The sequence below is a fragment of the Oncorhynchus mykiss genome, chromosome 2 (genome assembly GCF_057628025.1).
Source record: "Oncorhynchus mykiss isolate SJ-2025 chromosome 2, ASM5762802v1, whole genome shotgun sequence".
NCBI classification, from domain to species: domain Eukaryota; kingdom Metazoa; phylum Chordata; class Actinopteri; order Salmoniformes; family Salmonidae; genus Oncorhynchus; species Oncorhynchus mykiss.
This window is the reverse complement of record NC_143023.1, coordinates 84,418,525-84,433,612: the sequence shown is the minus strand read 5'-3', so window position 1 is coordinate 84,433,612 and position 15,088 is coordinate 84,418,525. Positions and strand designations below refer to the sequence as shown.

The following is a 15,088-nucleotide window of genomic DNA, read 5'->3' as shown; positions in this document are numbered from 1 at the left end:
ACAAGTTCACAGAATGCTCAGAAGACCTTCACTGAACACTTTCTACAGGGGAGAAACCAGCTAGGGGTGACTGATAGATTGTAGATTACATTATACTATATGACATTGCAGAAAAACCCCAGAGGAGCCTTCTCCTATGGGAGAGACCAATAGCTCTCCATCCCCACAATGGGAGTAAATAGCAAACTGGTGTTTCTTTCTGAGAGGTGGCTATCCATTATACCAAAGATTACCATTGAGAGTACAAGAAGAGATCACCAATTCTAGAAATGGCATAGCTAGGACAAAGCTAGGACAAGCCCCACAATTAAAACTGAACAGACATAAATACACATAAAACTACAAATGTCTGAGATACCTTAGATTTCCTTGTACAATATTTCACACTTGTATTATTTCCCCAGTCTATAAATTCTCAGAAATGTATGGAAATATATGGATATTTTATGAGTTGTCCATGTCAATTTGTCATCTTTTGGTTATTATTTTTCTGCACTAAAAAGCTGGAGCGATATAGGAAAAGCGATAGTAGTATAGAGAAGTAGACTATAACAAGGAGAGGTAGCTGGAATCCAAGTGGATCCGATAGCAGCACTGGAGAACACTGGGTTGGTTAACATCAGACCAGTACAGACCAAAGATAAGCTGATTGACACCCGACCAGAGAAGACAAAGAAAAAACATGGATGGCCATATTGGAAAGTTGTCATTCATTGTGACCAGAAAAGTAAGGAGTGCAGTAGTGTTTACTTCCAGCGGGGGGGGGGGTAAGTTAGGCGGTCAAATTGACCGCTGGGGCAAAATGTAAAGAGAGGGTTAGGATAGAAGTGCAACGGTTGGCGCATGCGCAGGGGTGATATGACGTGGGTCAATGGACATGTATGCACACACTACCTTTGTGGCGTACGCTCTCTTGAACGCCAATGCGTGAGGGACATAAACAGACTTGGGGGAAGACAAAACAAAACAAACAGAAAAAACAAACAAACAAATGGAATGATTAAATGTATTAATCGGCAAAACCCCCCACAAGTCAACCCAATCACTAACACAACCAAACAGGCAATGTTAAAGGCCCCCCATCTACACAAAGATGAGGGAGCAATGATGAGTTATGCATCAACGTTACTACCAGGAATTATTCATGGAACATTAAATTAAATTATTTGTTTTTAAATTGATACCCAAGGGACAAAATGAAAAAAAAACATTGATGCACAACAGTTGATTAAATGAATATTAAGGGATTGTCCAAAAATAGATTAACCTGAACAGCTAACAGCAGAGCAGTCTGAGCCAAAAATAGGTGACAATAGACTACCTACTATTCCCAGGAGAAGAAGATGTACTACTTCACCTCACAGAACGGTCACTACTCAACATCACATCTCTAAAGAACAACAAACACTAAATTAACCACAGAACTAAATGAGCCCTAGTATATCTCATTGAGCGTCAGAGGGCCTATTAGGATTTAGGACTAGGTGCCTGGGTCCAAAATATGAGGAAACTTGGAGCATGTTTGTCATGCCCATTGATGCTTCAACACATGTTCCGAGACTGTTGTGACCATAACCATGGGCAAGACAATAACAACAGGAAAAGACCACTTTCCTTCTTGCCAGTTGCTTTGGAAAGTGTGTAAAAGTTTAGGATGATGAATGCGTGCCTCTGGCACTGAGATCCATCTATTCTACTGTATAAACCTCCACAAATACAGCAGCAGTGGACTAAACAAGTTTGAATTTCAACCATTTCAGCGTAATAAATGCAAATGACACTGCATATTTTGATTATTCGTTAATATGATAAGTAAAACTAATTAAATTCAACTCCCACCCTAGACGATGCCCGAGTCCAGTTATAATGTGAATATAATACTTTGCTTGCAGACAGAATAAAATTCCAATTCAATATGTAGAAAATGGAAAAGCTCCAGACCTTTTTTTTTATTACTTTTATAATTCTGTTTTGGGATGAGTTAGAGCTTCTAAATAACTTCCTGTTAAAAATAAGAATTTAGGTGATTTAGTGAAATATAGTCCTCAAACCTGTTATTGTAATTGACATTCAACATTTGAATTTTGATGCTTGTTTGAAATTCATAAGCGTTCATCCCACTGTTGCACCTGGTGTAGTACCTCTATGAATTCTTCATGATTCGATCAAGGTCTCGACCTCGTTCTCATTTTTTCTCTCTTTCTTTTTCCCTTTCCCTCAATTTTTTTCCCCTTCTCCATTTTCCTCTATTATTTCATTCTGAATGCCTGACACTAGGTCAAAGATGTCCATATGCCGCTTCGGTTAAGAGTTTAAATCATCATATGAAATATAAAAAAAATCCCACAGTGGGGGTGAGGTTTTCATTAGTGAACTGATGATAGATGAAAATAACATGACTCACATCTGCCTTAGACTTCAGGGACGACCTCTCCAGCACATCATCACATGACAGATCTGAGTCCTCAGAGAAGCTCCGGTTTCGGCGCGACTTCAAATCTGGAATGGAGAAACAAACAAAGACAGCATATCTACCTGTTATTTCTGTATGGACTTGAAGTGACCTTAACTAAAATAACTAGCCTAGAACATATAACCAAAGACTGACCAAAAGGCTTTTACCTCAAAGCCATAAGACTGCTGAACAGTTAAACGGCTACCCAGACTTTCTGCTTTTCACCCCCTACCTACATGTACATAGTACTTCAATCAATCCCCTAACCAAACCTACATGTACATATTACCTCAATCAACCACCCCGACTACATCGTACCCCAGTACACTGACTCGGTAGCGGTACTCCTTGTATATAGCCTGTGTATAGCCTCGTTATTGTTATTTTGTGTTATTTTATTGATGCTATTTTCTTTATAACTATTTGAAAATTGTCTTACTTTTTAACTGCATTGTTGGGAAAGGGCTCGTAAGTAAGCATTTCACGGTAAAGTCTACACTTGTTGTATTTGGCGCATGTGATAAATAACATTTGATTTGATATCTAGACCAAATGCCTTGATCAAGCTCTAAGCAAGTCAGTGCAGTATGGTCCATTGTAAACTACAGGCTCCATGAACTCCCTTGTTTCTCTGTCTGTCTCACCTGATGACCTCTCGAGAGGAGATGATCTCTTCTTCCCTGAATCATTGGTGGTAGAGCTGGACGGCGTGCTGGGACACGACTTGTCATCCTTATTCTTCTTCTTGTCTTTCTTGTACCCTGAGAACACTGCCTTCCACAGGGACTTGTGTTTGGGAGGTGACGGCGTCTCGTCTGCACCGTGCTTGTAGGAGAGCCGGCTCTCGTTCTTGGCTTTCTTCTCCTTCTTGTTCTTGCGTGGCGAGAAAAGGGAGCTGCGCTTCTTGCTCTTGCCTCCCGAGGTGGAGCCGTCAGAGGAGACAGTCGAGCCGTCCAGACTCTTGTTAACCTGAATGCTGAAGAAAAGCTCTGGCAAAGTCTCCGCCTTCTTTGACTCCAGAGCAATCACCGCAGATGTTTTTGGCGAGCCGGACAACTTCTTAGTACTTTTTCCGGATGTCTCTGATGAGGCCATGTTCCACACCACTTTAGCAGTTGCGGCAGAGCCCTTAGCCATGTCCGTCTCTTTCATCTTGCTGAGCTGCTTGGCCATAGCATCTTTTAGAGCTTGGCTCTTGATTGACTTCTCTCTGGCTCTCATCCGCTCTTCAGCTATTTCCTTGGCCTCAGGGGAGAACTGCTGCGCCTTATGGTTTTTTGAGGCCTGCTGGTTCCCGGGGAAATTGGCTGTTCCATTCTCCATAGCCAGGACCATGTGAAGAGGTTTCTCCCTCTCCCTGTTGGGCCTGCTTGTGGGTGGGGTGTAGAACCTGTCCATGGTTGTGTCTGGCGTCCGCTCGTCATACGTGTCCTCCACGTCGTCTGCAAACGGGATCTCTGCCACGCATTCCACAAATGACTTCCTCACCTCCTCCCGACGTGGTTTGCTGCTCTTCTCCCGTCTCATGATCACCACAGGAGCATTGACCGGAGCTGTGATTGGTGACGTGACCAGTGTAGCCCTGGGGGCAGGCTTGGGCACAGACACAGGGCTGAGTTGGGTCCTCGGTACAGGCACAGGGCTCTTGATCTTGGTGGGTGCTGCCTTGGCTGGCTCAGGTGTAGTGGGGCCATCGATCCCATTGTTCCAGGAGACATGGTGCTTCTGCTGCTGCCTTAGGGTGGCTGGCTCCTCGTTGGGTGGGGGCGGCGGGGGGCTGGAGGGCGGGGTGAGCATGGTGGAGTCGGAGGTGTTGTAACTGTCGCTGGCTGCCTGGCTGGTCTGGCTGGTGGTCGTGCTGCCATTGAGGCCCAGGCCAGAGCTGCTGCTTAGGTCCCTTTGATCCGTGGCTTTGCTCTTGGGATCCACAGGGGAGATGACCTGGCCCTCCACTGTAATGTTAAGCCTGCGGATTACCGAGCGGCCGGTGAAGGGGGAAAGCTGCTCCGACAAGTCCTCTGGGGTGTAGGACTTGGGCGAAGAGGAGTCCGGGGTGGGAACCCTACCCACAGTAACAGGACTCTTCTCTGGGGATTTGCTGCTGCTACGTTCCATTGGGGTGAGACCCAGACTCTTTCTGATCTCTGCACTCTTCAGCCAGAACTCCTCGATGATGTCCGTCTTCTTGACAGGGGTTTCCAGGTCTGATGAGTCTAGGGATTTTTGTGGCTCGGGGATAGCCCTGTCAGATGAGGCTGGTTTGACCAGCGGCGTGGAGGTGACTGCAGGGACAGGCTGAGTTCTGACGGGGGTGTCGGAGGTGAGGGATGAGGAAGGCTCTTGGCAGGGCAGGGGCTGGGCACAGATGGGAGACAGAGGGTTCCCTGTCGGGGGACACGAGCATGACGGAGAGTTAACAGGGGATTTGGTGGTAACGGTTTCGAGCAGTGGGACAGGCTGGGAGCAGATAGGGGAATGGACGGGGGAACAAACAGGGGAGCGGATGGGGGACATAGTGGGTGCAGGGTATGGAGGGCTCTTGGCATTGGGAGTCTGAGATGTCCTCTGTGGTGTTGTGATGTCCTCCAGTGGAAAAGGTTCTGGGAAAAAGTGCATGCCAGGGGATTTGACCAGGCAGGGAGAGAGGTGAGACATCTGGAAGACAAGCAGAGGAAGAGGACCATTTAAACTCTGAGAAACTCATAGAATGCCATGAGGGGGAAACATTTCGGTAACCCTTTACATTAAGTTGCCCCTATTATTACGTAACTAACACAGTAATAACTGTGTTAACACAGGAGTTATAGTCTTTACTATGCAATTACATGGCAATACCAGAGTTGATAAATATGCTCAGACCTGGTAACAACAATCGTAACAAGGAACACCCTGCCATTAACTACCGGTCATTTTCAATTAGTTAATTCTTATGTTATGACCTGGCTCAAAGGCTATACCAAATCAAGTGTAACGTTAGAACAATATAGTTACATAGGATAAACTTGTAATTATCACCCAGGAGCAAGCAACTTAATGTAATGTGAAACCCAGTAGGGTATAACCTTTATAATTACTATGTAGTTACAATGTAACAACCTTTGCAGACAATAGGCTAACGAGGAAAAATTAGGAGAAAGGACAACATTAGGTATAACTCTTTTCAGTACAAAGTAACAATATTTAACAACCAACTCAGTAATTACAATGTTGTTACACGGGATATACATGTATTTACAATGTATTTACCCAAGAACAAGCAACAATGTAAAGTTACATTTTTTTATTACTTTGTAGTTACAATAGGCTAACCAGGAGAAATAAGGAGACAGTTTGACCTTTCTTTAATGGATGACAAACCATATTCAAACCATTCAAATTCAATTCCCCATTTCAGACTCAAAGCAATAACTACTTTAGCTACTGCAGGTGGTGGTCAAGCTAGCTGGCTAGCTTTTCCCCTTCACTCACTAATGTAGCTAGCTAGCTAACTAGCTAAGTACTGGCACAATGTCAACACATTTTCCAACTCGGTCAATAAACGTTACAAAATTGTAATAAAACCTATTAAAACATTTAGTTAACAATGTTATTTCACTATTTTTTAGAGTCTTACATGCACGTTTGCACATTACAAAGAAATAGCCTGTGCCTTCCATTTTGGCTACAGAGGAGAGTGTGAGCTAAGACTTGTAATAACTAACCCAAGATAGACCAGAGCCTGTTGTTTCCAATGAGAGCAAATTAATCATAGTGGGCAGAACAAGCAAGGAGGTGGGCAGAACCAAGCACAAGCTAGTGAGATCCTATTGGCATGTTCTAGCATTTATTTGCATATTTCCGTTAGGGAACGTTAACTCTGAAGTGTACGTGTGCAATAACTCAATTAGCCCTTGCACTCCTTCTAAACAACACATTTCTTAAACTCTGGCAAAGGGTAAAGTCTGCAAAACGTAACACACTCAGTTTGTTACAGATTATAGTTTGAAAACAGAAAACTGTATGGAGATCAAATGTTTTTTTTAACTTTTATTTAACTAGGCAAGTCAGTTAAGAACAAATTCTTATTTTCAATGACAGCCTAGGAACAGTGAGTTAACTGCCTTGTTCAGGGGCAGAACGGCAGATTTTTACCTTGTCAGCTCGGGATTCGATCTTGCAACCTTTCGGTTACTAGTCCAACTCTCTAACCACCAGGCTACCTGCCGCCCCTGCCGTTTCATCAATGACGAGATTTGTAGAATGTCGACCAAAATCCATCTTGTGCCATCTGCTCCTACTGCCGGCCATTGGGCTTCCTCTCATCACCATACTTGCTAGTGAGTGGAAATGTCAACAGGATGCTTCACATTTATACATCCGGTGAAATATCTGGCTCATTGTTCTATCTGTGGTGTGAGAGGTGAGAGGTAAATGTGATGTCACTTCCTGGTGAATTCGTCATTATATACAAATCTGGTATAAGTGCAAGATGCTCATGTCTCTGCCCTAACAATGGGAGTCGTTGTCCGAAAGGCGGGAAGGCAGGCAACAAGCTTAGGTCAAAGACAGTATTGTGAAAAACTCATCACGTTAATGAGAAGGGTGTTCTTGAAAGGATGCACATAACTCTGCACTGTTGGGTTGTACTGGAGAGTCTCTCAGTCTTAAATTATTTTCCACACACAGTCTGTGCCTGTATTTATTTTTTATTTTAGTGACGGCCGAGAATCCACTCTCACATAGGTACGTGGTGCAAAGGGCATCAGTGTCTTAACAGCGTGATTTGCCAAGTCAGGATACTCTGAGCGCAGCCCAATCCAGAAATCTGCATTGGCTTCTGATTAAATTAAAAATGTTCATAGAACCGCTTGCTGCAATTTTGATGAGGCTCTCTTGTTCAAATATCGTTAAGTGGACTGAAGGCAGAGTATGAAAGGGATAACGAATCCAATTGTTTGTGTCATCCATGTTGGGAAAGTACCTGCGTAATTGCGCAACCAACTCTCCCAGGTGCTTTGCTATATCACATTGTCAGTAAGCTTGAGTTCATTTGCACACAAAAAAATCATACAAATGATGGAAAGACCTGTGTGTTGTCCTTGTTAATTAATGCAGACAGAGAATTGCTCCAACTTGTTAATCATAGCCTCAATTTTGTACCGCACATTGAATATAGTTGCAGAGAGTCCCTGTAATTCTAGATTCAGATCATTCAGGTGAGAAAAAACAGCACCCAAATAGGGGCAGCCGTGTGAGAAACTCATCATCATGCAAGCGGTCAGACAAGTGAAAATTATGGTCAGTAAAGAAAACTTTAAGCTTGTCTCTCAATTTAAAAAAAGTGTAAATACTTCGCCCCTTGATAACCAGCGCACATCTGTATGTTGTAAAAGTGTTACATGGTCGGTGCCCATATCATTGCATAGTGCAGAAAATACACGAGAATTCAGGGGCCTTGCTTTAACAAAGTTACCCATTTTCACTGTAGTGTCCAAAACGTCTTTCAAGCTTTCAGGCATTCCCTTGGCAGCAAAAGCCTCTTGGTGGATGCTGCAGTGTACCCAAGTGGCGTCAGGAGCAACTGCTTGCACGCATGTTACCACTCCACTATGTCTCCCGTTCAAGGATTTTGCACCATGAGTACAGATACCAACACATCTTGACCACCAAAGGCCATTTGATGTAACAAAGCTGTCCAAATACTTTAAAAATATCCTCTCATGTTGTCCTGGTTTCCAGAAGAGGATGTCTTTCAATTGACCACCGATAAACGTAACTGACATCCAGCTGAAGTTGGAATGTTAAATGTATTTGGCTAAGGTGTATGTAAACTCAGTTTTTCACAATTCCTGACATTTAATCCTAGTAAAGATTACCTGTCTTAGGTCAGTCAGGATCACCACTTTATCTTAATGAAATTAAATTAAATGTCAAAATAATAGTAGAGAGAATGATTTATTTAAACTTGTATTTCTTTCATCACATTCCAAGTGGGTCAGAAGTTTACACTCAATTAGTATTTGGTAGCATTGCCTTTAAATTATTTAACTAAGGTCAAAAAATGTTGGTAGCCTCCCACAAGCTTCCCACAATAAGTTGGGTGAATTTTGACCCATTCCTCCTGACAGAGCTGCTGTAACTGAGTCAGGTTTGTAGCCCTCCTTGCTCGCACACACTTTTTCAGTTCTGCCCACAAATTTTCTATGGTATTGAGTTCTGGGCTTTGTGATGGCCACTCCAATACCTTGACTTTGTTGTACTTAAGCCATTTTGCCACAACTTTGGAAGTATGCTTGGGGTCATTGTCCATTTGGAAGACCCATTTGCAACCAAGCTTTAACTTCCTGACTGATGTCTTAAGATGTTGCTTCAATATATCCACATAATTTTCCATCCTCATGTTGCCATCTATTTTGTGAAATGCACCAGTCCCTCCTGTAGCAAAGCACCCCCACAACATGATGCTGCCACCCCCGTGCTTCATGGTTCGGATGGTGTTCTTCGGCTTGCAAGCTTCCTCCTTTTTCCTCCAAACATAACGATGGTCATTATGGTCAAACAGTTCTATTTTTGTTTCCTCGGACCAGGGGACATTTCTCCAAAAAGTACAATCTTTGCCCCCATGTGCAGTTGCAAACTGTAGTCTTGTTGTTTTTATGGCGGTTTTGGAGCATTGGCTTCTTCCTTGCTGAGCGGCCTTTCAGGTTATGTCGAAATAGGACTTGTTTTACTGTGGATATAGTACTTTTAGGGTACTTTTGTACCCGTTACCTCCAGCATCTTCACATGGTCCTTTGCTGTTTTTCTGGGATTGATTTGCACTTTTCGCACCAAAATACATTAATCTCTAGGAAACCGAACGTGTCTCCTTCCTGAGCGCTATGACAGCTGCGTGGTCCCATGATGTTTATACCTGGGTATTATTGTTTGTACAGATGAACGTAGTATCTTCAGGCATTTGGAAATTGCTCCCAAGGATGAACCAGACTTGTGAACCAGAATTTGTTTTCTTGGCTGATTTATTCTGATTTTCCCATGATGTCAAGCCAAGAGGCACAGAGTTTGAAGGTAGTCCTTGAAATACATCCACAGGTACACCTCCAATTGATTCAAATTTGGTCAATTAGCCTATCAGAAGCTTCATCATTTTCTGGAATTTTCCAAGCTGTTTAAAGGCACAGTCAACTTAGTGTATGTAAACTTCTGACCCACTAGAATTGTCATACAGTGAATAAGTGAAATAATCTGTCTGTAAACAATTGTTGGAAAAATCACTTGTGTCATGCACAAAGTAGATGTCCTAACCAACTTGCCAAAACTATAGTTTGTTATTAACGAGTTTCAACCACTCCAACCTAAGTGTATGTAAACTTCCGACTTCAACTGTATACCAGGAGATGTGCCAGGCCCGCCACATCTGCTGACTCATGCAGCTGTAACGCATAGAATTCACTGGCTTGTACGCAAAGCCATGTCACTGATGCGTTGTGAAACAGTGTTGTTTGATGGCGGCATTGTATGTATAGTTTTTTTGGGCCTTTTCCCCCAGCATTGCCCCAGCCAAGTCCTCCACAATTGTATGGGGCTTGCCTGTCCTAGCCACTCGGTAGCTCACCATATAATACGCTTCTAGCTCATTCCTTCGACGATAAACGTGGATCCGACCATCACCTCTGGTGTAAGAAAACTGCAACTTGTCAGTGAAGAGCACTTTTTGCCAGTCGTGGCTGGTCCAGTGACGGTGGGTTTGTGCCCATAGGCAACGTTGTTGCCGGTGATGTCTGGTGAAGACCCTTCCTTACAACAGGCCTACAAGCCCTCAGTCCAGCCTCTCTCAGCCTATTGCGTACAGTCTGAGCACTGATGGAGTGATTGTGCGTTCCTGGTGTAACTCGGGCAGTTGTTGTTGCCATCCTGTACCTGTCCCGCAGGTGTGATGATCGGATGTACCGATTCTGTGCCAGTGTTGTTACACGTGGTCTGCCACTGCGAGGACGATCAGCTGTCCATCCTGTCTCCCTGTAGCGCTGTCTTAGACGTCTCGCAGTACAGACATACGGACATTGCAATTTATTGCCCTGCAGTCCTCATGCCTCCTTGCAGCATGCCTAAGGTACGTTCACGCAGATGAGCAGTGACCCTAGGCATCTTTCTTTTGGTGTTTTTCAGAGTCTGTAGAAAGGCCTCTTTAGTGTCCTAAGTTTTCATAACTGTGACCTTAATTGCCTACCGTCTGTAAGCTGTTAGTGTCTTAACGACTGTTCCAGGTGTAGTACTGCTGGTAGTAGCAGTACAACCAGTAGAGCTGGTATGCGTCTCTATGGACCCGGGCCTTACTTTTTTTAACCATTTATCAATTTTAGAGCAAACGGAATGAGCAGCAGCTACGTTTGGCTACATACGGAGCGTTAGTGGAATTCCCGCGAGAGAGTAACGGTTAATGTGATTGGATGTTAATTATTTGACTAGGCTACCTGTATTTGACATTGTGTTGTTATTTTGCTGAACACTTGATGGTTTCATTTTATTTTTGGCAGTGAAACAAGGCTACTCAGGCGAGAAAAAAACCTCACCCAAATGTATAGCCCTGTTGGAATATATTTTGAAAATGTGAAGATTTTTTTTTGTAAGTATTTATTTGTAAAAATTATGCCAATCAGATTTTTATTTGGCGTACACCGACGGGATTGCGCGTACCCCAGTTTGGGAATACCTGAGCTACACTAATTTAAATGGATTTAACAAGTGACATAATTAAGGGATAATAGCTTTCACCTGGATTCACCTGGTCAGTCTGTCATGGAAAGAGCAGGTGTTCTTAATGTGTCGTACACTCAGTGTATATCCCTTGTAACAATATTGTAATTACATGATTGGTTATTAAAGATTGTACATACAATGTAACTAAAAGGTTTATACCTAATGTTGTCCTGTCTCCTAATTTCTCCTGTTTAGACTAGTGTCCGCAAAGGTTGTTACATTGCAACTACAAAGGTTGTTACATTGTAACTACATAGTAATTATAAAGGTTATACCCTACTGGGTTTCGAGTTACATTAAGTTGCTTGCGTCTGGGTAGGTACATGACAATTAAGTAGATCCTATGTAACTATATTGTAACTATATTGTTCTAACGTTACACTTGATTTGGTATAACCTTTGAGCCAGGTCATAACATAAAAATAAACACATTGAAAATTACTGGTAGTTAATGACAGGGTGTTCCTTGTTATAATTGTTGTTAACAGGTCTAAGCCTATTTATAAACTCTGGTATTACATGTGGATTCAATGGTAGTGGCACCTTGTAGTAACATGTAACAAGGTCAGATTTTGGTTTGAGTTGTTAACATTGTAATTCACAGGTGACTTTCAAACATGTAATCACAAAACAGTTACATAGCGGAACAAGAAAATGTGTAATAACAACAAGTTACACATGTGGAATAACCTTCAGCAGGTGAATGTGTAATTACACATTCCATGTTCCAATTGTGTAATAACTGATTTTGCAACAACACGATAACCATGTAATTATATAGTAAAGCCTATGTTACTCCTACATTGTGAGTAATAAGGGCAACTTAATGTAAAGTGTTACCAACATTTCTTACCTGTGAATCAGGCTGTGGAGTCGGTGGTTTGACTGGCAAGAGCACAACTTCCCCAACTAACTTCACTGGACTGACACTAGATTGTTCAATGCTGAAGGCGAGCCCCTGACTTTCCGACTTCTTGTCCTCTTCAGGAAACGCTTCACTGATCTCTGACTGGTGTAGAAGAGCCTCAGCCTCGGCGTCAGAGGGTATGTCTTCTGTAATAATATAGACAATAAGTATATCTTAGAACTCAATAATGTACACTACTGTTCAAATGTTTGGGGTCACTCCAAATGTCCTTGTTTTGAAGAAAAAGCTATTTTTTTTGTCCATTAAAATAACATGAAATTGATCAGAAATACAGTGGCAGCTTCATTAAATAGTACCCGCAAAACACCAGTCTCAACGTCAACAGTGAAGAGGCCGACTCCGGCATGCAGGCCTTCGAGGCAGAGTTGCAAAGAAAAAGCCATATCTCAGACTGGCCAAATAAAATAAAAGATTAAGATGGGCAAAAGAACACAGACACTGGACAGAGGAACTCTGACTAGAAGGCCAGCATCCCAAAGTCGCCTCTTCACTGGACGTTGAGACTGGTGTTTTGCTGGCACTATTTAATGAAGCTGCCAGTTGAGGACTTATGAGGCATCTGTTTCTCAAACTAGACACTCTAATGTACTTGTCCTCTTGCTCAGTTGTGCACCGGGGCCTCCCACTCCTCTTTCTATTCTGGTTAGAGCCCGTTTGTGCTGTTCTGTGAAGGGAGTAGTACACAGCATTGTATGAGATCTTCAGCTTCTTGGCAATTTCTCGCATGGAATAGCCTTCATTTCTCAGAACAAGAATAGACTGACGAGTTTCAGGAAAAAGTTATTTGTTTCTGGCCATTTTTAGCCTGTAATCAAACCAACAAATGCTGATGCTCCAAATTCTCAACTAATCTAAAGGAGGCCAGTCTTATTGCTCATTTAATCAGCACAACAGTTTTCAGCTGTGCTAACATAATTGCAAAAAAGGTTTTCTAATGATCAATTAGCCTTTTAAAAATGATAAACTTGGATTAGCTAACACAACATGCCATTGGAACACAGGAGTGATGGTTGCTGATAATGGGCCTCTGTACGCCTATGTAGATATTCCATTAAAAAAATCTGCTGTTTCCAGCTACAATAGTCATTTACAACATTAACAATGTCTACACTGTATTTCTGATCAATTTGATGTTATTTTAAATGGACACAATGTTTGCTTTTCTTTAAAAAACAAGGACATTTCTAAGTGACCCAAACTTTTGAATGGTAGTGTAATTCACCATATTTGGTTGTGAGTGGAAGTGCCAACCAGATGCTTCAAATTTATACATCCGGTGAAATATCTGGCTAATTGTTTTATCTGTAGTGAGAGGTGAGAGGTAAGTGTGATGTAACTTCCTGGTGAACTCACTTATACCAGAGATCTGCATATAATGATGAGATGCTCATGTCTCTGCCCTAACAATGTACTAACGAGTACATCTTTGAACCCGATAATGTACCTCACCAGTTTAACCCTTGCTGTCATCATAGCTCATAAATTACATTTGTTCATACACATTCTGTGAAACCTCACTCAAGTATTAAATTAATAATTAGAAAACTAAACAGTAGATATGTTGAAAAGGTTGGTTGCATACCCTGATCCATCTCGGTGCCCGGCTCAAAATCATGGCTGCCAACTTCTACTTCCGGGTCCTCATCCTCACAGGTCTCTGAGGGCACAGGAGAGCGAGGAAACAGTTAAACAGGGTACCAACTGAGCTTTTAGTTGGTTCAACTAGGGCTGTGGCGGTCATTACATTTTGTAATTGACCGCTAATTAACATAAAACACATTTAGCATAGCCTACAAGCCACTGATGCAGAACTTTGGAATATCTACATTTCAATAAATGTTTAATAAATCCATGTAATATAGCCTACACTATCACAATAAATCTATTATTTTTTGAGAGGTCTAAAGAAACATGATATGAAGAAAATGTAGTCTATTTCAGAATAACAGAATAGCATACTCTGCGTTGTACTTACAGTGGGGCAAAAAAGTATTTAGTCAGCCACCAATTGTGCAAGTTCTCCCACTTAAAAAGATGAGGCCTGTAATTTTCATCATAGGTACACTTCAACTATGACAGACAAAATGAGGGAAAAAAAATCCAGAAAATCACATTGTAGGATTTTTAATGAATTTATTTGCAAATTATGGTGGAAAATAAGTATTTGGTCAATAACAAAAGTTTCTCAATACTTTGTTATATACCCTTTGTTGGAAATGACAGAGGTCAAATGTTTTCTGTAAGTCTTCACAAGGTTTTCACACACTGTTGCTGGTATTTTGGCCCATTCCTCCATGCAGATCTCCTCTAGAGCAGTGATGTTTTGGGGCTGTTGCTGGGCAACACAGACTTTCAACTCCCTCCAAAGATGTTCTATGGGGTTGAGATCTGGAGACTGGCTAGGCCACTCCAGGATCTTGAAATGCTTCTTACGAAGCCATTCCTTCATTGCCCGGGCGGTGTGTTTGGGATCATTGTCATGCTGAAAGACCCAGCCATGTTTCATCTTCAATGCCCTTGCTGATGGAAGGAGGTTTTCACTCAAAATCTCACGATACATGGCCGCATTCTTTCCTTTACACGGATCAGTCGTCCTGGTCCCTTTGCAGAAAAACAGCCCCAAAGCATGATGTTTCCACCCCCATGCTTCACAGTAGGTATGGTGTTCTTTGGATGCAACTCAGCATTCTTTGTCCTCCAAACACGACAAGTTGAGTTTTTACCAAAAAGTTATATTTTGGTTTCATCTGACCATATGACATTCTCCCAATCTTCTTCTGGGTCATCCAAATGCTCTCTAGCAAACTTCAGACGGGCCTGGACATGTACTGGCTTAAGCAGGGGGACACGTCTGGCACTGCAGGATTTGAGTCCCTAGCGGCGTAGTGTATTACTGGTGGTAGGCTTTGTTACTTTGGTCCCAGCTCTTTAGGTCATTCACTAGGTTCTGGGATTTTTGCTCACCG

General features: G+C 42.4%; 1 protein-coding gene across 50 annotated transcripts in view; it reads right to left on the bottom strand.

Annotated features, from left to right (window-relative positions):
* Nucleotides 1-15,088, bottom strand: part of LOC110498015 (protein-methionine sulfoxide oxidase mical3a) — a 146,324-nt gene that overhangs the window by 15,197 nt on the left and 116,039 nt on the right. For 31 of the 50 annotated variants that reach the window (XM_090210303.1, XM_090210512.1, XM_090210525.1 and 28 more), the window contains 5 exons: nucleotides 13,705-13,779; nucleotides 12,048-12,247; nucleotides 3,100-5,110; nucleotides 2,405-2,499; nucleotides 895-945 (listed from right to left, as the gene is read on the bottom strand). In XM_090210303.1, the coding sequence (XP_090066429.1) occupies nucleotides 895-945; nucleotides 2,405-2,499; nucleotides 3,100-5,110; nucleotides 12,048-12,247; nucleotides 13,705-13,779 (2,432 nt within the window). The remainder of the gene's footprint in view (nucleotides 1-894; nucleotides 946-2,404; nucleotides 2,500-3,099; nucleotides 5,111-12,047; nucleotides 12,248-13,704; nucleotides 13,780-15,088) is intronic. The other 19 variants (XM_090210334.1, XM_090210382.1, XM_090210356.1 and 16 more) reach the window with 2 other exon arrangements.